Genomic DNA, 24,462 nt, shown 5'->3' with positions numbered 1-24,462 from the left:
TAAAGTTTCTTGTTAAGCACTGAAAATCAGTACGGAGTAGTGAACAAAGGTATTGTACTAGAATCCAGAAAACATGGATTGAAGTGTCTGCTGACCCATAAATTTACTGGATAACTTTAGGACAATTAGCATCTGTCTAATTTACATTGTGGAATGGTGTTAGAAAAAAATCAGGTGTGTAAAGGAGGGAGAAACCATGTAAGCTGCCCATAGACCCCTGGAGGAAGGACACAGTATAATGCAGTAAATAGAACAAGTCCAACACTGCCCCATGTTCCACTCTTCATATTTTCATTCCCACTAATTTGCTTTGGCTATGTGGAAAGAAGATTCCATAGCTTACACAGGTATTGTACCATTTAAAACAGTATAATGATTACTCATTCTGCACATAAAACTAATGATGGTCAAATAGCCACTGTTATGTTGATAAAATAAGACTCTTTCCCCTTGACAATGGATTTAATTTGGTTCCCTTGCCAATTAGAATTTCCCAGGGACATTCGGAACAGCTTGTTTTTATTGTGAACATAACTTGGTGTTTAAAGGCTTTTAAAAGAGCACCTGTAATTAATTGATCTGTCACCTTTTACTTTCCAGCAAAGCCAGGAGCCTTTTTGAAAAGAATGCTGCCCCAATTCTTCATTTGTCTGGTTTGGATGTGACTGTTGTAAAGGTAAAAACTAAGAACAGATTTCCACTTTCTCCTTCTACTGAATATTTTCCCTTTAGAATTTGCCTGGGCTTGAACAGAAGCTATTGTGGAAGAGAATAAATGCTAAGGAGGAGGAGGGCTATTTTTTATTACATCTGAAAATTGTGCCAATTTTAAAAAGTGGTTCAATGGCTTTTCATTTTTGGAATAAAGGTGATGGAGAGCAAGTGACATATCTTGATGAGAGATGTAGCATAGCAGTTTGGAATGTTAGCTGCCAATAAACTGTAACAGGCATGGGTTTGGTGGCTATGCCTAAGCAAGTTGAATTGTGTTGTTCAAGAGCTCAACCACTGCAGTAAGATATTTGAGATACATGAAAAGAGGTCCTTTGAATCAAAGGAAAAGGATGCATTACTGAAAGAGAAATTTAAAATACAGGAAGGAAAGACTTGAATGTGAAATAGTGTTGAGATTTTGTAACCTAGATTTGTGGCAACAAAGGAGTTGTACAGGCACCCTTTTAGTACCAGATTGGGGCCAAGGCATGTAGTTGCCGTGGCCCCAATCTCGCCTTTCTGCAGCGTAAAAAACGGCTCCTTTTTCCACCGTGGAAAGGGTGCCACAGCTTTTTGGCGCTCCTTTGGTGCTGCATCATGTACAGCCCCAAAGACTTTTTTAATTTTACTTTGTGCTGTGCTGTACTTCATGAATGTTGTTTTTTTCTCCTCAACTGTAGTGTTCCAAATCCTACAACTGGACATGTTGGTGATGGCTGAGATGTATATATGTTTGTCAATATGTATGGTACTGATGGAGTACTTTTTTGTAGGCAGAATGTGTTCTTTTGAGCTGTGGATCTTCTTTATTTCAAAACATCTATGTTTGTCCAAGTTGAATGTTTAAATACATATGAAACACTCACAGGTTGAGCAGGATTTTGTTTCTCAGTGTTTGGAATGGAGATGTTTGCAGATCCCTCTACTGCTTTAGGATGTACCTTTGTGTAGTTCAATAGGTGGCACTATTAGCTTTCTGAAATAAGCAAGGAGAAGGATAAATAAGAAGATGTGATTTTCAAAAGCCATCTATTTAAGCCATCTATTATTTCTGCAACCTTTTGAGGAAAAAGTGATTACATGTTTGAAATTAAATCATGTTAATTTAAAAGTAGTATGTACTATCTTTACAGTATCTTACCTGAGTATTAGAACCTTTTATAAAAATTTCTATGCATGATATTCTGTAAATGTAAACCAACTTGAAGCATTTCCTGTGGGATGGGGAGGATACCAATTTCAAAAATAAAATTACAGTCAGCCCTTCTTATACACTGATTTTTTATACACGGATTCAAGCATACACGGTTTGAAAATGTTCCAAAAAAGTATAAATTTCAAATATCAAACCTTGATTTTCCATTTTTTATAAGTGACACCATTTTGCTATGTCATTATATTTAATGGGACTTCAGCATACATGGATTTTGTTATACACGGGGGATCTTGGAACCAAACCCCAGCACATAACAAGGGTCCACTGTATACAAACTGCTGTATCGACTTAAGAGTACACACATGCAGCTAGAATGTTTGTCAGCCTTCAACTTGGTAACCTCCAAATCGGTTGGACAACAACTCAGGGTATACTGAGAGTTTTAGTCCAACACATCTGGAGATGATCAGGCTGAGAAATGCTGGCATATATGATTCCACCGACAAACCCTGGTCTGGCTAGGCTGTGCTAAACATATTGCTTTTCTGTGCCCTTTTTTGTATTTTAGACAGATTATGAAGGACAAGCAAAGAAATTGCTAGAACTGATGGAAAACACAGACATGATCATTATTGCAGGAGGAGATGGAACTGTACAAGAGGTACTGTGAAAGTTCTTATTTATGCCTTCATTCCAGCACCTAATGCACATTACAAGTAGAGAAATGTCCAATACAGAGGAATTTTCCAGGGATCCTATGTAAGCATTTATCTTCATAGTGGAGACATTTGTGTAAATAATCTCAAACCTCCAAAGTGCTGCTGTCTGAGCACACAAGATTTAGGTGCTAGAAGTCAAGAGTATAGTGTCTCAGGCATGTAAAGCTAGTTTTTGGATTGTTGTCAATCTCATAATGGTTGGTGGACCAATCATTGTACCAAAAATCTCCTTTCTATAGTAATTGTCCCTGTCAGCTTCTCTTCCATGCTTGCATCTGTTTTACACCATAATTTTCTCTGTATTACTAGCAGAATACATTTCTGAGTCCAAAGATGGTTTGGAAAAAGTGTTTCAGGACTGTTCCTCCATTCTAGCTTCAGATCATTTGTTTTCAAAGGTTACTCCTGCCATGTATGTTGTTCATGATGAATTACGGCCGTTTTCCTATTGAGAAGAGAGCTTGTTGTACAATAAATTACAACAGCACAAATGAGTGGCTTTTCCCTTGGTTGTGGCTAAGGCTCAGGAGCAGATGCAAATATGGCTGCATTCAGAAATTGTTGTTTTAACTGTTTCAAAACAGGATTTCATTGATACTTGCACAAATGTTTGGTTTTCCTGCCTTCTCTGCAACACCTTCTCTTGGAATACATATGTTATTTATTAATCTAGTTCTCTGGTAGCCTCATACCAGATTTATGAGAGAAGGAGCAACTTGTAAAACTGCATCTCATTTGAAAAGGAGCTTTAGCATTGTTGTTTGTTGTTAGTTTTATTTTTTTAGTTTAGGGAACTGGACATGGCGAGTATGCCCTGTTCCTGCTGGGCCTCATGGCAACTTTCAATATCATCAACCATGGTATCTGTGAACACACACCCAACTAAAGGTGGTGGCAGGTTTGGGTGTGCAACACCGGTACCCTGGTGAGATCAAACTCTTCTACCCAAAAACGCTCTGATGCTGAACGTAAAGTTCAAAAAGGGAGAAGTTTAATTTAAAGAACAAAAATAAAGGTTTTCTCCTCCCCAGCTCTAGATAAAAGATACTTTACAGACTTTCAGCAATCTTCAGGGTATCATCTTCAGGGTCTGATCTTGGTTTGATTTCCTCTCTCAATGGAGCTGGTGCAGGGTCTTTCAGCTCCTGAATTCTTTGACTTGAAGTAGGTAACTAATTTCTGGTAACTGATTTGGCTAACGTGTAAGAAATGCCCTTTCCGGCTGCCTGGGCCTGTTTGCCACCAAAAGACAGCTCTCTGCCTGCTCACAACAAAGACTGCGCCAAACTAAAAAGCCTCTAGCTAAAGCAGAGCATGCTGGGAAAGGGCAAACCAAACCTGGAAAAATGCAGGGGATCCTACAGCTCCTCCCACAACTAATACAATGAATTTTCCTACACTAAAATATTCTATGGCCTGAACCAACACGAAAGAAAATGCAGGGGGAGATTCAAATAGTCCTGGCAGGATATCACAGTATCCTTCTGGACCGCTTCTCTGAGATGCGATTGGGGGCACTGTTGTGCAGTGGTTCTGGTCTTTATTAGAAGGACAAACTTAGAAGATGGTGTTGGGGGAATCCTGTTTCACTCCCTGTCATGTGGAGTCCTACAAGGTTCTGTTTTGTCCTCCATGCTTTTTAACGTCTGCATGAAACCACTGTGATAATTCATTTGGAATTCTGGGGTGCAGTGTTATCAGTATGTGGCTAACACCCAACTCTCTCCCCTTTCCAACCAACTCCAATGAAGCTGTCTCTGTACTAAACCAATATTTGCTGTCAGTAATGGACTGGAGGTGGGCAAACAAACTGAAACTTAATCAAGACAAGACAGAGGTGCTCCTGGTCAGGAAAAAGACAAATCAGGGAATAGGAACTTTACCTATACTGGATCGGGTTACACTGCCCCTGAACTCTCAGGCTCACAGACTCAACTCTGAACTTGGATGACCCAGTTTCAACAGTGGCCAGAAGTGCACTAACCTGATAAACCATTTAAACTCATTTCCATCAGGGGTTGGAAATCAGAGCAAAAATGGTGTATCTTTGCTTTGAGAGTGAAGAAAAAATGTTAGTTTAGTTTTTGCTAACTTTTTCAGTGTTAGCTAATATGTTTTCTGCTTGTTTCAGGTCATAACTGGGCTTCTCCGACGGGCAGATGAGGTAGGATGTCGTCTTCTATTGCCTAACAAAGCCTAGGAATCCTGTAATCTTTACTGTCAACTGTAGTTGTGCTTTAGCTAAATTTTTAAGGCCCACAATCTTCTTGCAGTTTTGCCTGTCTGTCTTTGAGCCAGTTCTAAATGAGGTGGAAAACTGGTGACTAATTTATACCACTTTGTACTGCTAGTGATCATTTCTGAAATTGAATGCTTCTGAGTACAAAACTGTTTCCCTCCTCATAGAAGAGTCACACATAAGGGAGAAGACAAGACTAGAACCTTTCTCCCCAGGACACTAATTTTCTGTGTTTTGTGACAAGTGGAAGAGCATTCCTTCTTGTGATCCTCCATCTGCAGTGTGAAGTGCTTCATTCTAGGCATAGGTCTGCCACCCCATTGAAAACAATGTTTTGGAAATGGATTCCTAACTCATTTCTGAGACGTTCCATTTAAGTAAAAGTGGAGAGTCTAAATATAAAATATTTTGAGAAGCTCATGAATGTATATATATATTTGTAATCTCATGAATCAGTCAAAGATCTGAGGACATTGTTTGCAAGTAGAATTGTGCCTGCTATTTTGCTTCCTTGTGGGGAGACAAGATTATATTTCAGCATCAGTGAAAAGAATTAAATTTCTGTCAGATTTTAAGCTCAAATCAAAGCTGTCAAATCCCTATAGTAGAAAAGAAATTAGACAAAAGGAATAACATGCTGTGACAGCTTTGGAGCGAAATGGTAGATCATTATTGGGGCCTGCTATCTCTTCCCCCACCTTTGCAACAAACCAATTCAAGGGTGAACAAACAGAGTATCAGTGCTACAGCATTTTGTAGGCTAGCCTCTGTTCCATGTTTTAATGGCTGAAGTGGCTTGTTGTTGCTGTTGTTGTTATTGTTTGTGTCTTCAAGTTATTTCCAATTTATGGCAACCCTGCAGTTGCTTACAGGTGAACTAGCTATTACAGTAATGAATTCACACAGTCTTTGTGTCCTTCATATCTGGCCCTGTAGCCGGAAAGTCCCTTTGCATGCTTTGAGAGACCAAATGTGCCACCTCTGGGTCTTGCCTTTCAGTTTCCATGCAGCATTTAGTTTGCAGGTGCGAGCTTTTGGGAAGAGAGTGTGTTTGTTACCATCTGTTCAGTTATGTACCTCCATAAGTGTCATCTTTCGGCCTGTGAGGGAGTGAATAGGCTGGCCCAGCTCCATCAGGGCTAGCCTGAAGAAAGAGGCTCCTCCCTCCATAAGTGACATCTTCCGGCCTGTGAGGGAGAGAATAGGCTGGCCCAGCTCCATCAGGGCTAGCCTGATGATAGAGCGACCTCCCTCCATAACTGTCATCTTTCGGCCTGTGTGGGAGAGAATAGGCTGGCCCAGCTCCACCAGGGCTAGCCTGAAGATAGAGCGCCCTCCCTCCATAACTCATTCTTCAGCCAGTGAGGGAGAGAATAGGCTGGCCCAGCTCCACCAGGGCTAGCCTGAAGAAGAAGAGCCCTCCCTCCAGTCCTTCTGCCTTGGTCCAGGCCTCAGAGGGAAAGAAGAATGCTGGACCTGATCCCCTCCCTCCCTCACCATTCCCTTCTCCTTTTGTGTCGTGTCTTTTAGATTGTAAGCCTGAGGGCAGGGAACCGTCTATTATCCCCTCTGTTGTAAGCCGCCCAGATTCCCAGTGATTGGGCGGCATATAAATAAATCCTATTATTATTATTATTATTATTATTAATTTATTATTATTCAGAAACTTCATTTATTTCTCATTTTTCATTGGTAAGGTAATTTTTCATTATTAAGGGCTGCTAGCTGATGAGATAGGATTAAATGGTCCCATGATGATGATTCATTTGAATGTTCTAGCTCTACTCTGATTTAACACGTGTGACAAAATGTCACATGCTTGTGTACAGTTGGCCCTCTGTATCTGCGAGCAGATTGGAGCATCCGCAGATGGCCCTGCCCAATTATTGTCAATGGTGGCATGTGCATGCAGCCCTGCCAACAAGGCCACGCACACGTCAGCACCCATTGACAATAATGGAACATGAAATCCCATTTCACTGCCCTGGCTTTGGAAGGAGAATGGAGGCAGGCACAGCTCCATCTTGCCTTGCCCCAGAAGCAGAGTAAAGGCCCTCCCTCCATTCCAACTGCCACCACCCTGGCCTTGGAGGGAGAGAAAAACCGGCAGTATCTGCTGGACTTGATCCCCTTCCACACTGCCAATCCCTTCTTTTTTGTCATGTCTTTTTAGATTGTAAGCCTGAGGGGCAGGGAACTGTCTAATTAACAATTTGTAAGCCACTCTGAGAGTCTTTGTGGCAAAAGAGCTGGGTATAAATATATTCTAAATAAAATGAAATTATTATTGAGATCCATGGAGACAGCAATCCAGAACCACACTCCCGCCAATATGGAGGGCTGACTATAGTTTACATTAACTTAAAATGTCCTTCATGTGATTGTTCAACAGATGCAAATCCATACCCCAAAGGCTCGATGTGCAATATTAGCATAAACCTCAAGTATAATTAATCTCTCTACTTAGTCTGTATGCAAAGGGATCTTGTAGTAGCCTTGAGACTAACTGAAAGGAAGAAACTGGTAGCATGAACTTTCGTAGGCTTGAGTCTACTTCCTCAGATGCATGGAATGGAGTAAAAGGTCCAACCATCAGACTTATATAAGCAGGCTATGAGTGTGAATGGCAAAAGAAATGCAAAAAGTTTATGGCTATGGAGATAAAGTGACAGGTTAGTTTGTAGTCAGTAATGTAGATATAATTAGTATGTTTGTATGATAGTAGCCTAGCTGTTGTAAGACATGAGCTGATGAAAAAAGAAAATGACACGAGGAAAGGAGATTGAATAGAGGGAATAATAAAAGAAAAAGATATTCGTAAAAGTGATGCAGAAGAAATGGATTGGATTTGCTGACTCACAGTGCTGCATGCTGCAGTATTCTGCAGAAAACCAGGGAGTTGAGGTTGTATAGTCATGAACATTGACTTGCTGACACACTTAAGGGAGCATAGTGTACATGTGTCTGTCTGTCTGTCTGTGTGTCTGTGTTTGTTCTAGTAATGTGGCTTTAACTGTGCCCTCGTCAGAAGAAAAACACAAATAGCGACTTCCAGCCAACAGTTGGTAGCAAACAATCTATCGAGAGAACACAGAGCTGCAGCTAAACTGCTAAGTTCTGTCTTAGCCATGGAATCACTGTGTGCTGCTTTTTAAGCAAATCACTCCTGTTTCCTCAGTGTGCAGAATCATAATTAAAATGATTTTTCCTCTATTGGAAGGAAAGCTCCAACAACCAGAGGCAGTTTATCCACTGTAAAGTCGAAGGCTTTCATGGCCAGCATCCATAGTTTTTTGTGGCTTTTTCGGGCTATGTGGCCATGTTCCAGAAAAGTTTCTTCCTGACGTTTTGCCAGCATCTGTGGCTGGCATCTTCAGAGAAAGTTTATCCACTCTGCAGCATATTAGAGAGCATGAGGATTTCTTGCACAGAGTGGACAGGATTCTCCTGGTTGAGGAACACATAGGGTTGTCTCTGGGGATGAGGTCTTGTTCTCTATATACACATGAGATAGACAGTTGGAGAAGTGTGACATGTAGAAATAGAAGGACCAGGGATCATTCTGTGAGTTTGGAGTTGCACAATCAATTTCAGTGATGATGATGCAAGAACAGCAGAAGTGTCAGTCCTCAGAGAATGTGCTTGAGACCTTGGAAGGTTCAGTATATAAAATGGCTTCTGCCAAATCTCGTAGAAGGCATATAGTAGTGGTAGGGGACTCCCTGCTGAGGAGTACAGAATTAATAGTTTGTGGGCCTGACAAGATGTTTTGAGAGGTGTGCTGTCTTCCTGGGGCAAAAATCCAAAACGTAATAGGGAGGATGACAAGACTCCTCCAGCCCACTTACTGTTATCCCTTTCTTTTGGTTGAAATGGGAACCAATGATACTGCAAGGATTAGCCTTTAGAATATCACGAGGGATTATGAATCTCTGCATAGGAAGCCGAAGCGTCTGGATGCACAGGTAGTTATTTTGTCTGTCCTTCCAATGGAAGGGCACGGCCCAAAAAAGGAGAGAGAAATAGTGGAAGTGAACAACTGGCTCCACAGATGGTGCCTCCAGGAATGATTTGGCTTCCTAGACAATGGTGTGAGGTTTCATGGAGGTGGAATTCTAGCAAGGGTTGGGTTTCACCTCACAGCAGTGGGCAAAAATGTTTTTGCTAAGAGTCTGAAATATCTAATCAGGAGGGCTTTAAATCGAGTTATGTTGGGGCAGGAGACAGTATTCTTCAGGAAAGGAATTGATCACATGCTGGAGTTAATAGCCCAAATGTTATATAGAGAACAAGACAAATAGCACAAGAACAAAGCAGTGGGAGGAAAAAAACCTTTAAAAGGCAGATGGGGGAATGGCCCATGGTCTTAGACATCTCTATACTAATGCACAGAGCATCAAAAATAAACAGGATGAACTTGAACTCTTAGCACAGCAAAGGAAATCAGATATAACAGGCATCACTGAAACCTGGTGGGATGAGTCTCGTGATTGGAATGTAGTAATGGAAGAATATTAACTATGTAATAAAAGCAGACCAAACAGGAAGAGAGGTGGAGTAGCTTTATACCAGGAAAGATTCTAGAGCAGATTTTTAAACAGATACTCTGTAAGCACTTAGAAAGGAATGCCCTGATTACTAAAAGTTGCTTGGGTTTCTCAAAAACAAGTCATGCCAGATAATCTTTTTAAAATGGAATCAAATATATATATTTTGATAGAATTATAAGCTTGGTAGACGAAAGGAACCCTATGGATGTAATGTATCTTGATTTTAGTAATGTCTTTGAGAAGATCTCCCATGATATCCTTGCAAAAAAGCTAGTGTGACTGTCAGGTGGATTTGTAAGTGATTGACCGACTGAATTCAAAGAGAAGAAACAGTTAAGAGGTGATAGCCCTGTATAAATATTTGAAAGGGTGTTGTATTGAGAACGGAGCAAGCTTTTTTCGGCTGCTCCAGAGACTAGCACACAGAGCAATAGATTCAAGCTACAGGAAAAGAGATTTCACCTCAACTTTAGGAAAAAACTTACTGACAGTAAGAGGTGTTAGACAGTGGATTGTGATGCCTCAGAGAATGGAAGGGTCAAAGAAGGAGTTCTTTGGAGGTTTTTAAGCAGAGGCTGGATGGGTTTCTGATGGGAATGCTTTGATTGTGTTATTCCTGCATGGCAGGGGGTTGGACTGGATGGCTCTTGTAATCTCTTCCAACTCTATGATTCTAAAAATTTGTATTCTTTTGAAAAATAAGAGTGTTCATCCCATATTGCCTTGATGCTTTTGAATAGTCTTCTCATTGGCAACAGGTGTGTCTTCATTATTAATTTCTGTCCAAGTGAGAATTTTTTTACTTAGAGATAAGATGAAGCTTGAATGCCACCATGCTTTGGATGCCATCTCCATTCATTTAGTAGATGGCAGGTTGCTGACAGGATCCATATATTGCTTGGAGAAGAGGTGCCAGCCTCTGTGTGTGTAACAATGTGCCTAATGACTACAGAAGGCTGCTTTGTAGCCAGTTGGCACTTAGAAGAGTTGTCCGAAGAGCCTGATTTTCTGCATCATTATTTATTATGCTTCTCTTTCAGGAAGCGCTGCCTGCTTCATGCCAAAGTGTGCATGTCACAGCTGTGCTCCATCAAAAAGAAAAAAAGGGGGGAAGAGAGAAAAAACAAGCCTGAATTCAGCTGTTACTGATGTAATTTTCTTTTGCATTTGTTCCTAGGCAGCTTTCAGTAGGATTCCTATTGGATACATTCCCCTTGGAAAGACTAGCACCTTAAGTCACACTCTTTATCCTGGATGTGTAAACCAAGTCCAGTAAGTTTGCATTTTCACATCTGAACATATTAAAAGGAATAGGTTGATGCGTATGAGAAAACTAATATAGGATTGGTGGGAAGGCTAGCTGTTAATGTGATTTTTTAAAAAAGAAAAAACAAACAAACCCAAACCTATGTTCAGGTGCTTTGCTCTGAGATGCAATATATGCTATTGTTTTTAAAGATCTAGAATTATATTGAATATTTTGGCCTTCACAATCCTTTCTTCACAGTCCTTTCATCTTCATAGCAAATAGCTCTGTAAGATAAGTTGGGCTATGAGAGAGCTACTGCTTTGGGTCACCCTATAAGCTTTGTGGAAGTGGGGGTTTGAGCCTGAGTGCTCTAATCAGAGACTTACACCGCAATTCAGAGTTGAGGAACCTGAAGGGCTAGGCCAGATATTATGGTCCTGGTAGTTTCTCAGTTTCTAAGGTATCTCCGAAAGCCACTCCTTATTCTCCCTAACACTGGCTTCCCAGCTTTAGTACAGCTTTTTCCCACATGGGCAATGCCTCTCTTGAGGCTTAGGTACTGGCAGTAAGAACTTTAAGTAAAGATTTATTGGTATTTTTTGGTCTCACCTTTTTACTTTTGGCTCCAACTATTAGTTGAATGTAGCACCTGGGTACATCTGACAAAAAATTAGCTCTTGGGCTGAAAGAGATTCCTCATCCTTGCTTCTGCTCTTACTACACTAGTTCTCATTAAATGCTGGCCTGGCCTTTATATACATTCAAAACAGCATTGTGGCTTGCTTTTGTTTAAAACAATGAAGCCCAGGAGAACGTTTTCCAACAGATCACTTCCTATTATTATAAATAATATAAATTATTATTATTATTATTATTATTATTATTATTATTCTCCTCAGACTAAGGGAGTTCAGGGTGTGCAACCCTCCCAGCTTGGCCCACTGACCTCCAACAGTTGTCCACTGCTGGTATAATGCTTAGTCACCCACCCCCCCATCTAACCTATTGGATAGAGTTGTTAAGAGAATGAAAATGGGGTGAAGGGCATCTTGAGCTTCTTGGATGGAATGTAATACTAATACTATCCTTCCCCATTGTAGCACCCTCCAGATGCATTGGGCTACAATTTCATCACTCCCTTGGCCTGAGGAGAATAAGAAGAGTTGTATTACAGTACATTGGAAGGCTGCCATGTTGGGGAAAACTGCTTTATGCTCGTTTAGTCTAATGCTGTTAACTCTGACTGACTGTTGTGCTGTTCATGGTTGGTTTTTACTTGAGATACTTGAGACTGAACCTGGGGACTCTCTGCATGCAAACAATGTGCTCTTCTGCTGACTTATATGGTGCTTTCACTTTTTCTTCAGATGTATCACTGATGCTACCTTGTCCATACTGAGAGGAGAGACTATTCCACTTGATGTGTTACAGATCAAGGTACCAGCATGTCAGTAGCCACTCCTTCTGTCTGGAAAGGGCATTTGTGTTGCTACATGTCTGTTTTATTATTGTTTAATGGCATTCAGTTCAGATCAGTTCAGTTCACATGAGAGGCAGATTAACATACAACCCTCAGGCTGCATGGAAGACTGTTTTTATGGGACCCTTCTCTCCAGGACCACCCTTTTCTTCTGGCAAGAAAGAGTGAATTGCCTCTTCTGAAAGCCTCCAGTAAAGACAGTTCATTTTTTAAATTGGACACAGGGCTCTTTTTGCACTGTTAACATTTTTAAAAGACCCATTTTTCAACATCAGTAGATAACTTTTTACTAGTTCTAATTTTATTTCTCCCATTTTTTGGCAGTCGCTATGGGTCCTTGAGAGTCTGAGGGGCAGAAAATTAGCCCCCAAATTACTAAAGTTGCCCATTCATACTATAGAGATTTTTAATACTATAAAATAATTCTTGAGGGAGGAGGATGCCTATTGCAGGGTAGAGGAATGGAGAAAAAATAGAGTTTTAAACTGCAGCTATTACGAGTGAAATAGTATCATGTGTCATCAGGGAATACAGGTGCAAGATAAAATAGAGGTTACATTCACACAAAAGATCATTTGTCAGTTCTCTGTCTTTACTATGTGCCTTTTCTCCTGTTCACACATTGCTCTGTCCAGGAGCACATGTTTTACAGCTGTACATAGCCCTGCTTCTCCCCCTTTCTCAGACTGCTGCCTCAAACACATCTCATTTTAAGGAGTTGTGTTTGGGTATCTGAAGAGTTCTTGGCTCAGCTGCTTTTACAGTAAAAGTAGCCATCCTGAGAAGAAGAGCCTCTACTCCTTCAAAATTCCCTTTTATTCCAGCAGCAATGTAGCAGTCAAGGATGCAGAATGTCATTCATTGCTTTGATCTTCTGGTATTCAAATAATAATGTAACATCTGGTTAAAAAGATACAGCAAATCTAAGGAAGGGAAGTGTAGTACATTGGAGAAACCTACCTTATAGTGGGTCAAACCGCTGGTGCATCTAGTCTCGTATTGTTGACACTGACTAGCAGTCGCTGTCCAGGGTTTCAGACAAGAGTCTTTCCATACCCTGCCTTGTCCTAGGAATATGCAGCTATCTTGTGGAAACAACTCCACTGGCTGCCAATCCATTTCTTGGGGGGTGGGGTGGGGAATCAAAGTGCTGATGATGTCTTATAAAGCTGAATACAGATTGGATTCAAACTATCTGAACATTTCTATCTTCTTACATGAGGATGGCTAATTTCTAGGTGGATTGGAAGATGTCTTCCTTTCTTTCCCAGTATCCTTCAGCTGTACTTGGTGCTACATGAGGGAGCCTTCTAAGTGGCTGCTCCCAGACTATGGTATTCCCTCCCACAGGAGGGTCTGTTGTTCTGCTCACTTTTTACTGGCAGGGAGAGATCTTTTTATTTAAAAAGGCTTTCAAGGTTTTTGGTTGTGCAGAAAGGGTTTAATAGAGTCTTCTGGACTTTTATTATATATATTATATTATATTTTATTATATTATATTATATTTAGATTATTATTATTAGTAGTAGTAGTAGTAGTAGTACAATTAAAACATACAAAAATAATACATTAAACTAGAAATAAATTACTACAGTTATTAAAACAAATGACATATTAAAATATCAAATACTTTAAAAAGATAAAAATGTTTAAAATACATTAAAACAGTATAGTACCCCAGGCCATTCTTTAAAAGCTTTCTGTTTTGAAAGCCTGTCTGAAGAGGAAGGTCTTCACCTGTCGGCGGAAGGCCATCAAGGAAGGGGCCATTCTGCATTCCCTGGGCAGGGAGTTCCATAGTCTAGAGGCAGCCATGGAAAAGGCCCTCTCTTGTGTCTCCACCAACAGTGCTTGTGATGGTGTTCTCCTTCTTTGGAGGTTTTTAAACAGAGGCTGGATGGCCATCAGTTGGGAATGCTTTCATTGTGAGTTCCTGCATGGCAGGGGGTTGGGCTGGATGGTCCTTGAGGGCTATTCCAGCTCTATGATTCTGGTAATGTCAGGGATTGATCCCGGGACCTTGTGTGTACAGAATTCATGCTGTACCACTGAGCCGCAGCCCACAGTGGTGATGGTAATGGGCCTTGCAGTCCATCGACTTGTGAAGGGCCACCCATTCATAATCCCTGCATGGGTCCTTCTCCACAGAAGTATTAATTTGTAATTTCTACCTAATGGAGTTGGCAGCACATTGTTATTCAGCCTGCTGCTGAATATTTGATATCTTTCTGCCAGCAGAAAAATGCCTTTTTATATAGGGAGACCTTTGGTTTTTACCTTATTGCAGCAGCTGGAGTTTTTAATAGTGTGTTGTGTCTGTATTTTATTATGTTCTAAATATTTTTAAACTGTTTTTGTGTTTTACAACCTTTGTGTTAAATGTTTTTAAATTTTACTTTGTTTTAAAAGGTTATAAGTTGCCTGTAAAAGGAGAAAATAAATGTATATTTGATCCATTGCTATTGAGATCACCACAGATTAATGTAATGTAAAGGTTTGGCTGTTTTTGTATAATATTTAATTCATTTTGTTGTGTTTTGTTTTACAGGGGAACAAAGACCAGCCTGTGTTTGCAGTAACTGGTTTACGATGGGGATCTTACAGAGATGCCGGAGCAAAAGTCAGCAAGTAAAGGAACAGCTGTATTTGCTTTGCATTCTCTATGCTTTTGATTTTTATTTCTGACTGTGTTCTTCCCTCCAGTATGCTTTTGAGATGATCTAGAGCATTGTTTTTCCCGATATCTGATATGGGGCACAGCATTTCTTTGTCTATTAGGTCAAATTACTTTTTCTTTCCTGGCAACTCGTCAGGCATCAGCAGTCAATGGCTCAAGCAACAGTTTAGGGACCACCTGTTTAAGTAGCAGTGGCCTAGGGCATAGAGGCTGAAATCTTGGCTCATGTAAATGTAAGATTTCTTGGATGAAATCTTGGCTCATGTAAATACGTTCTCAGAGATTGAACAAGGTTGGTATACTATTCAAAATCCTTTTAGTCTGGTGTAAACCATTGTGCAAGCAGCTGTGCTTTCCGGAAGGCTCCTTACATGGAGTCCTTAAGAGGGAATACATAGAATAGGGAACGCATAGCCATGCTGCCTGTTGTATGATTGGCTGCACAACAGTGCAGTGCAGTAATTCCAGTGTACCATCCTGATCTAAGTTTATACTACACAGTGAGTGGGATGTTGGCTGCAGTATGCGAACTCCACATCATTGTCAGGCATATTTGGTTTGAAAACAGGGACTCTCAACATGATAGAGAGCTCCTCTGTAATTGTAACAGTGGCCATTTTTGTGTACCTGCTATAATTACAAAGGATCTCTCTGTCATGTTATGTTTGTCTATTTCCAAACCAATTATGTAGAATTGGTTTGGAAACACTGATGTAGAATTCATCTAAGCAATGGAAAGTCCTATTGAATTAATGTTATATGTTATGGATGCTGCAAGGAATAGCTTGTACATAATCCTCCACATACCTTATAGGCAATTCCCAATAACCTTTTCTGATTATTAAATTGTGTAGTCCATTTTACATTTATCTCTGATGCTGTTGGGTAGTCCTGAAGTTGGTGCATCCTGAAGAATGAGACCTCCTAGTGAGTTATTCCCAGATGCTCCCAATCCATGAGGATTGTTTTGGAGAGGATTGGGTTTCTTACCGTCACCAAAACCATTTTTGGCATTGTTCTGTAGTTCACAAGTTATCACCGAGAGTTGTAGTTGGGGAGTTTGAAAGACGGAGCAAGGAGGGGGATGATAAGGAGAAGGGACCAGAGAGGGCTAGCAAGAAATAGAAGTTCTACCTTTTAGAAAAAGTTTAACTAAATTGAACTCCTGACTATCACACAGGTAGATTGCAACTCGAAGTAGACAATAGAATTTGCTTCTGCAACAATAAGCATTCAGCTTGGGGCACACGCTTCTGTTCCTCGGAAGTAGCAAAAAATAAAGATAGAAGGCCTGACTCTGTAAAGGTGATATAAAATGGACAGTTGGCAAGGAAGTAGTGCATTTGGGAATAGATTAAAAGCTGTGATGCTAGACTGCTGTTAACTCCTAGTGAATTCGACAGCCACGAATTTAATGAGAAACACAGCAGAAATATATATCTTTGGTAGCACAGATGTAGAGCTAGTCATATTGTGTTGTGTGTTCCTGGGAATCGGGTGTCCCTCAAGGTGCAATACTGTCTCCAATGCTATTCAACATTTACATGAAGCTGCTGGGTGAGATCATCCAGAGACATGGGGCGGGGTGTTATCAGTACGCTGATGACACCCAAATTTGCTTCTCCATGTCTCGGACTGCTTCAGTGATCAAGGATGGCATCTCCCCTCTGAATGACTGTCTGAGGTCAGTAATGGATTGGATGAGGGAAAATAGACTTAAACTGAATCCAAATAAAACGGAAGTACTCACTATAGGCAATCCTAATCCAGGAATGGTGATCTGTTCTCCAGTTCTGGATGGGGTCACACTTCCCCTAAAGGACTGTGTTCGTAGCTTGGGGGTACTCCTGGACTTGTCGCTTCAGCTGTCATCTCAGGTGGATGCGACAGCCAGGAGTGCCTGTTATCAGCTTCAGCTGATACGCCAGCTACGACCCTTCCTGGAACAGGAAAACCTAGAAATGGTTGTACATTCACTGGTAACCTCTCGTCTCGATTTCTGTAATGCACTCTACATGGGGCAACCCTCATGCCACATTCAGAAGCTGCAACTGGTCCAAAATATGGCAGCCAGATTGGTTACAGGGAGTTCAAAATTTGATCCTATTACACCTATTTTAAAATCCCTACACTGGCTGCCTATTGGCTTCCGGGCACAGTATAAGGTGTTGGTCATTACCTATAAAGCCCTGCATGGCTTGGGTCCAGCTTACCTGAGGGAAGGCCTTCTCCCATCCAATCCTTCCCGCACTCTCAGGTCCTCTGGGAAGAATCTCTTGCAGTCTAAGAAAACCAGATTGGTAACAACTTCTCAGAGGACGTTTTCTGTTGCTGCTCCAAAAATCTGGAATGACTTGCCGGAGGAGATCCACCTTATAACATCTTTGGAGGCCTTTAAGAAGGCAATAAAAACGGATCTCTTCCTGCAGGCATTCCCAAGTTGACCTCCTCGGAATGTTCACTCTCCAGTTGGGAACTGTCGTTTTTTAATGGTATTTTAAGGTGGGAGGGAGATAGGGATTTGGATTTTATATGTTTTGCTATGTTTTTTACTTGTGGCTTGTTATGTTTATTTTTATTCTTATGTTTGTTGTTACCCACCTCGATCCAATACAGGGAGAGGCGGGATACAAATAATAATAATAATAATAATAATAATTATTATCTAATGTCTACAGGTTAGGGTGTAAGAAATAGCTTTGTTAGAAATTGCATTGAGTTACCTTTCCATGCTCCAAGTGTATTTTGTGTTTCTATTGCTTTCTTTTTCAGGTACTGGTATCTTGGACCTCTGAAAATCCAAGCAGCCCATTTCTTTAACACGTTGAAGGTAAAGAGATCTCCTGAGGGGTTACTGCCAATTTTCAGATATCTAAGTCTGTGATATCCACAGACTGATACAAACTCAGACAACGACAGCACTATACGTTTGTACTGAATGCAACAAGTGTTGCTGTTTGGATTCTGTGTAGCATATTTAAGTCAGTTTAGCAGGGTTGCAGAACCTCAGGCCCTGGGACTGAATCTGAAACTCCTGGCATTCTCTGGAAGGCTACTGCCTTTCTCCCATTACATTATTTCATGGTTTTCTAGCTTTTGTACAGTTTTTACTCTACTGTAAAAAAAAAAAAAGGCCTGTTCTGAATTATAGCTGGCTAAAACAGAATGATAGCATGCTAAAAACAGCTACACTCATTCCTGGAAGTGTCAGATGTGTCCATAACATATTCCTTGATTATATCCTGTTTTGAGTACTGTAACTCACTCCACTTGGGTCTGCTTTTGGAAACTTTGAAAACTGCACTGGGTCCAAAATTCTGCAGCTAGACTGCTGGCCTGAGCTGGTTGTAGGGAACATATAACTCATGTTGAAAGTTTCATTGGCTGCTGGTTCATTTCAAGGCACAAGCTCATGGTACCAGCTTCTTTGTTTAAGTGAGTGTCAAAGGTGCTGCAAGATCCTTTGGCATACTGATTTTCCAAACTAATACAGCTTTGTCTTTGAATTCTGTTTTTCAAACGGTTTACATTAATACTTTAATTTTTTAAAATTTCTTTTCTTACCAGCTTTTGTATTATTCATTGTTTTCAAAAGCCACACACCACTGCAGAGTGGCTTCTGAAAACCTCTCTTATATTAAATTTCGCCCTCTGGCTGAAAGATTATTCTTGATGTTGCAGAATAGACTTCAGAGTAGTTTCTTTTTAAACATATTCACAGCTGGTCTTCTCTGCAGGGTGGATGTGAGACTTGGATGTATATATTTACTTCTGGCAGAAACCCAGAACTTCTATTAAGCAGAATCCTGGAATGTAGCTGAAATAATATTGCAGTGGTAGAAATTGCTAGCTGGAAGAATACTAACAATGTTGTGGATGGTTAAGGAGCGGCAGTGATGCAGCTGAGACCCATTAGAGGCTACTCTGCTGCCTTCCTCTAGTGCAGGCCTCTCTCATGGTTTTTGTTATGCTAATGATTCACCCTGAGATTTATTCTGTTGACGTAAGTGGTGCCTATAAATAGAGCCTACAGGACTGTTGATAATCTGCTTCTTGCAGTCAGCCTACCTTCTGTAATAAAATGAGCAGAAAGGTTAATTGCTCTAGTTTGAAAGTTCCCAAGTACTGAAGGATTTGACATACATTAAAGGAGCTGCATTTTTTCCTCTGTGCATGCTGTTCTCCTGATTCATAGCAGATGCTAAGCATATAGCACTCTGCTTCACGTAACAGACGTATTACAAAGTTTGAATTCCTGGCGAGGCAGGCACTAGTATGGTCCATGGGTAACCTGGATGAAAGAGCACATGGTCCCTGAACACTTTGTAATTGCCAAGTGCCAACTCGGATTTAGATTGGCTAATTTAGAACCACTTGCCTGCATAGGAAAAAGCATTTTCCTTCCACTCCATTTCCCTAACAAGTGTGGAGTACTAATATGTTGTGAAACAGGGTAGTAACTTGCTTATTATGTATTACAGTGTTCGTTTATTATTCAGAACCATATACTGCATGACACTACTGGTAAACAACCTGTCTTTCTCAGTAGTGTTCTGTGGCATTGAGTTCCATGGGTAGTTATATGTGGCTGGCTATTAAATTATTAGTTTTTATTCCTTGACCTTCCTCCAAAGATCTCTCTTCCTGCTTGTGGCTTTGGCGAGTCAGCTGACCTTCTCTGTAACTTTTGCTGAGTATGATCTGCATTTGTTGGTGGGGTTGGTTTCTGCTGTGTTTAGAAACAGTCATATATACTTGAATATAAATCAACTTCATGTATAAGTCAAGTTTTGAGACCAAAATTATGGATTTTCCAGTGATGGAGAGGAGACATTCTGTATGATCGGTTATGTTCCTTTGATCTGCTGTGAGAGGCAGGAAGTAGCAATAGCAAGTACATTTCTATACCGCTTATCAGTTCACTTAAGCACTCCCTAAGCGGTTTACAAAGTGTAAGCTAATTGTCCCCAACAATCTGGGTACTCATTTTAGCAACCTCAGAAGGATGCAAGCCTGAGTCGAGCTTGAGCCCTTTTGCTGGTATTGAACTCACAACCTTATGGTTTTGAGTGAGTGGCTGCAGCACAGGCATTTAACCACTGCACCACCAGGGCTCAAGGACCTTTTAACTGGGCTACCACTAGAGGAAGTAACTCCTCTGCAACCCCAGTCTAGTTCCTGCCTCGCTCCGAGTAGGTTTCACTTACCTCTCTTGATATGAATTTCAATCTACAGTATTTACCCCTCATCCTATTCCTGCTCTTTGGGCACAGAGGGAGCAGACTATTTCCTCCCAGGACTCTTGACAGGCCAGAGATGTTGTCAAAATCCCTCAGGATCGCAACCACACAGGTTTCCAGCCAGGCCGATCCCCAGGCCTCTGGGGAGCTGTGCGCCATGGCTGCACACATAGAGGAGGGAGATCCCTCATCTCCAGCCATCACCGATCACACCCACAGCCGATGCTCCTGAGATTGGGAGCAAACGACAGAGGAGTGCTGTCCCCACACGGGGGTGAGTAATTTGGGGCAGATTTTTAACCCCAATTTTGAGGCCTTCCTTTCCTCCCTCATGCCCCTGCAATTCAACATGGCAGGGAAGGGTAGGCGGGCAGAGACCCTCGCAGAAAGTGTTCCCTCAGCCTTCCTGAACCTACAGGTGACAGACCAAGGGGCCCACGGAGATAGAGCTTCAAACAAGGCCGGGGAACACAGGCACAGAGAGTCTTCCTCTCCCCCTGCCTTCTTTCATGCATCAGCCTGGTTATCCCCGAGTGTGAGCTGGGCAAGTTCATCCCCAAACCTCCTGTACACAAACTCTGGGGGAAAGGGGGGGGGGGGGACTGGCAGCAGCCATTTTTCCCGAGGCAAAGCCTCAGACTAAAAGAAAGGCGACACCTACTGGCCACCAGGTTAGGTCAAAGAGGCGAAAGATATCAATTTCTTCCCACTCCTCCAATGAGGACGAAGGTGTTTTTTAACAATCTCAAGCAGACTCTGGAAGAGAAGATCTCCCAGGAGGAGGATGAAGCCCGTTTGATTACAACCATAGACTGTCCCATGTACTTGGTTCCACCCGAGGGAACTTTAGTGGCTACTGTTACCCTTTCAAAGACAGCTCTCTCTCATCATTGCCTGGTTCCACTTCCACAAACAGTAAAGAGGTTCTTTCAGTGGTGGACCTCCTCAGCCCTGCAGAGGGGTTGAGCAGTATAGTCAACACAAGTGATCCAACTGACGATGGATGCCAACTTAAGGGGATGGGGAGCCACCTGCAGGCCCCACTATGCCCCAGGAAGGTGGAACCATGAAGAGGCCATATACATCATCAGTTAGTTAGAGCTGAGGGCCATCTGCCTAGCCCTCCTTGTTGATGCAAACATGAGCGCGCAGAGTAAACTTGGAAGCCTGTGTGAAGACAAACAACTGTTAAGCTGCTGGAGCATGCCAGGAAAACAGCTGCTTGAAGAAAGGCAAACCAAAGCTTGGCTTATCTCAGAAGAGGCACTTTGTTTATTTGTTGCAAAGACACACGCGAGAACAATTTCCAACACCATCCACCAACTACAAACCCCACAAACTGTACAAACCGACATCTGGGCTTATATACACATTTGCCATGCGGCCACCTTGTCCAGCCTCTTCCTGTACAAGTTACGGTGAATCTTGGAATATCTTCCCCCTTGCAAAGATGACACAGTATATTTACACATTGCTACATGCTTCTGGCACACACTGCAACCTTGGACATCAGCTGCTGGTTTGAGTCCCAGCTGCAGCCAATTCCAGGCTTCTGCAAAGCGAATAACCATTTCCATTATGTTACATTTGAACATTTTCATACCACTCTATACATTAATACTCCTAGCCTTTCCAGAGCTGATCAAAAACAAAACAGTTCTCATCAGGACTGACAACATAACAGTGATGTCCCACATCAACCGACAGGGAGGTACCAGATCAAGGTCACTAATGAACAAAACATGGTTGCTCCTGAGACCAGGGAGAATGGCAGTTACATCTAGACATCTTTCAGCATATAACAAAAAGATTCGGACATGCACAAGTGGACCTCTTCACCTCTCCAGCGAAATCAAGTCCCAAGGTTCTTTTCCTGGTTTGTGCCTCACTCCTCTTGGCCCAGGGGCCTACTATACACATTTCCTCAAATGGCATTGATTCCAAAATGCATAAACAAACAAACAAAAAGAAAAATCCACCCTGATACTAGTGGCCCTCCCACTGGCCAAGAAGAGCACAAAGTCTCTCGTGACATCCTGATGCAGGGTCAGTTTTACCATCTAGAACCTGAGTGGCTCAACCTCCACATGTGGAAGCTGAACACTCCTGTTTCTTAAAAGATGGAATTCACCCTAAAGTTGTGGAAACCATTCTAAAATCCAGAGAGCTATCTACCACAAGGATTTATGAATACACCCACCATTCATTTGTCAAGTGATTCAATTCAAACAGGGTCAATCACAGTTCCATCTCAGTTTCAACTCTCCGCCTCATCCTTCAAGACGGCCTGGATAAGGGGCTCTGACCCAACACCCTTAAGAGACAGATATCAGCATTAGTATCCTCCCTTCCTCCAAGGAAGGCTGAAAGTATCTCCCCTCACCCTTAGCGTCCCTCATTAAACCTCCCACCATTCACCAATATCCAAACTGGGATCTCCACAAGGTCCTTTGGCCCTCATCGGAGATCCATTTGAGCCACTCAAAAGAGTAGACCTCAAATATTTGACGGAAAACCTTATTTTTGACAGCCATCACTTCGACTAGGAGAATCTCCAAGTTGGGAGCACTCTTGGTGAAGGAAGAATTATGTGTCTTCACACAAGATTCAGTTATCCTTTGCATGGACTTGTCTTGCAGTTTGCAGGAGACCGGACTTTATTGGACAGTTGTTTGGCAAGCTGTAAGCTACATTTCAGAGTCAGAGAGGCTGACTTCCCCACAGATACACATAAGGTAGCTTTTATTATCAGCTTGCTGTCTGGGCCTGCGAGCAAATGGTCAACCCCTTACCTCAACCAAGATAGCCCTATTTTAAGCAGCTTGCAGGACTTCTTGAAAGAGCTCCAAGCTACTTGGGGAGACCCAGTCAAGGCAGAGACTGCAGAACACCAACTTTTGAAACTGCAGCGGGGCCAGGGCTTGGTGGCTGACTACTCGGTGGCTCTTTGCCTCCTAGCCCGGGATGTGACCTGGGATGACAGTGCTTTGCAGGCGATATTTCGTCATGGCTTGGCTCCTGAAATCTTGGACGAACTGGCCCGCTCCAAGCCTTCTGAAACCTTGTCGGCACTGATAACCCAGGCCATCCGCATGGACTACCATCTTGCGGCTTGCCGACAGGCACAACAGGATGACTCTCCACCTTCCCTGTTGCCTGCACCAGTGACCCCTGATGCTCTTTTGGAGGCCGCTTCTCCCGGGCCAGTAGCCAGCTGGGAGGAGCACGGCCTTGGCTCAACGGAACCGAGAAGGAATGGCAGTGGAGAGAGGGCCTTTGTTTTTACTGTGGACTCTTGGGACATTTTGCCACAGTTTGCCCCGCCAAGGGCCGCTGAGTTCACCATCTGGGGGCATCTTTGGAACCCGCCTCCTCCACTTCGGTTTCCTGTAAGGACCCCCTGCTGGTGGCTGCCAACCTGCGGTTCCTGTCTATGGAAGTTTTGCCGGTGGGGGCCATGTTGGATTCGGGGGCCTCCAGTTGTTTCATGGACTTGGCTTTTGCCGTTGTCACGGCATCCCGATGGAGGCGCTGCTCAAGCCCAGGCCGGTGGAGACGATTGACGGGCGGCTTTTCCGGTCCGCCCCCGTGACCCATCAGACTGGTGCTCCACCTCGAGATCCAGGGCCATGTCGAGGAGCTTCGGTTCTTGTTGACGGCGGTCCCTCATTTTCCACTGGTGTTGGGCATGTCGTAGCTCTTGAGGCATGATCTGAACATTTCCTGGTCCTGGCGGGAAATCCTCTTTGGGTCAGAGTACTGCCAGGAGCACTGCTGGCCAAAGTGGATTCCAGCAGTGGTGGTGGTGGAGGCCCAGGAGGGCAAGGTGTTGCTGCCGGAGAAGTACTGGGACTTCGTGGACGTCTTCGACAAGAAGGAGGCGGACCGTCTTCCCCCACACCGGCCCTATGACTGTGCCTTCGATCTGGTGCCAGGGACCCCTATCCCAGCGGGGCGTCTCTACTCTCTCTCAGGGCCTGAGCTGGCAGCTCTGAGGGATTTTTTGGAGAAGAACCTGCAGTAGGGTTTCATCTGTCCCTCCAAGTCCCCTGCGGGTGCCCCAGTTCTATTTGTCCGCAAGAAGTGTGGGGAGTTGCGCCTCTGCAACAACTATCGGGCCCTGAATAAGATCACCGTCTGGAACCCCTTGCCGCTGATTCCGGAATTCTTGGAGTGGCTTCGCCATGCCAAGGTCTTCACCAAGCTGGATCTTCGTGGGGCCTACAACTTGGTGAGGATTCGGGCAGGGAAGATGGCCTTTCAGACTCGGTACGGGCATTATGAGTACACGGTCACGCCCTTTGGACTCTGTAACGCCCCCGCCGTCTTCCAGCACTTTGTAAATGATGTGTTCAGGGACTGTTTGGACAGTTTTGTCATCATTTACATGGACGATTTTTTGATTTATTCGCCAAGCCAGGCGGCCCATGACACCCAT

General features: G+C 42.7%; 1 protein-coding gene across 1 annotated transcript in view; it reads left to right on the top strand.

The window, feature by feature from the left end:
• AGK (acylglycerol kinase) overlaps positions 1–24,462 on the top strand; it is a 79,096-nt gene that overhangs the window by 34,004 nt on the left and 20,630 nt on the right. The window contains exons 5-11 of the mRNA XM_089527883.1: positions 601–676; positions 2,439–2,531; positions 4,721–4,753; positions 10,556–10,650; positions 11,995–12,064; positions 14,656–14,735; positions 17,557–17,614. Of these exons, the coding sequence (XP_089384009.1) occupies positions 601–676; positions 2,439–2,531; positions 4,721–4,753; positions 10,556–10,650; positions 11,995–12,064; positions 14,656–14,735; positions 17,557–17,614 (505 nt within the window). The remainder of the gene's footprint in view (positions 1–600; positions 677–2,438; positions 2,532–4,720; positions 4,754–10,555; positions 10,651–11,994; positions 12,065–14,655; positions 14,736–17,556; positions 17,615–24,462) is intronic.

The sequence above is a fragment of the Sceloporus occidentalis genome, unplaced genomic scaffold (genome assembly GCF_023333645.1).
Source record: "Sceloporus occidentalis isolate IW3139 unplaced genomic scaffold, rSceOcc1.0.p SCAF_5, whole genome shotgun sequence".
Lineage (NCBI taxonomy): Eukaryota > Metazoa > Chordata > Lepidosauria > Squamata > Phrynosomatidae > Sceloporus > Sceloporus occidentalis.
This window is presented reverse-complemented; position numbering and strand designations above follow the sequence as displayed.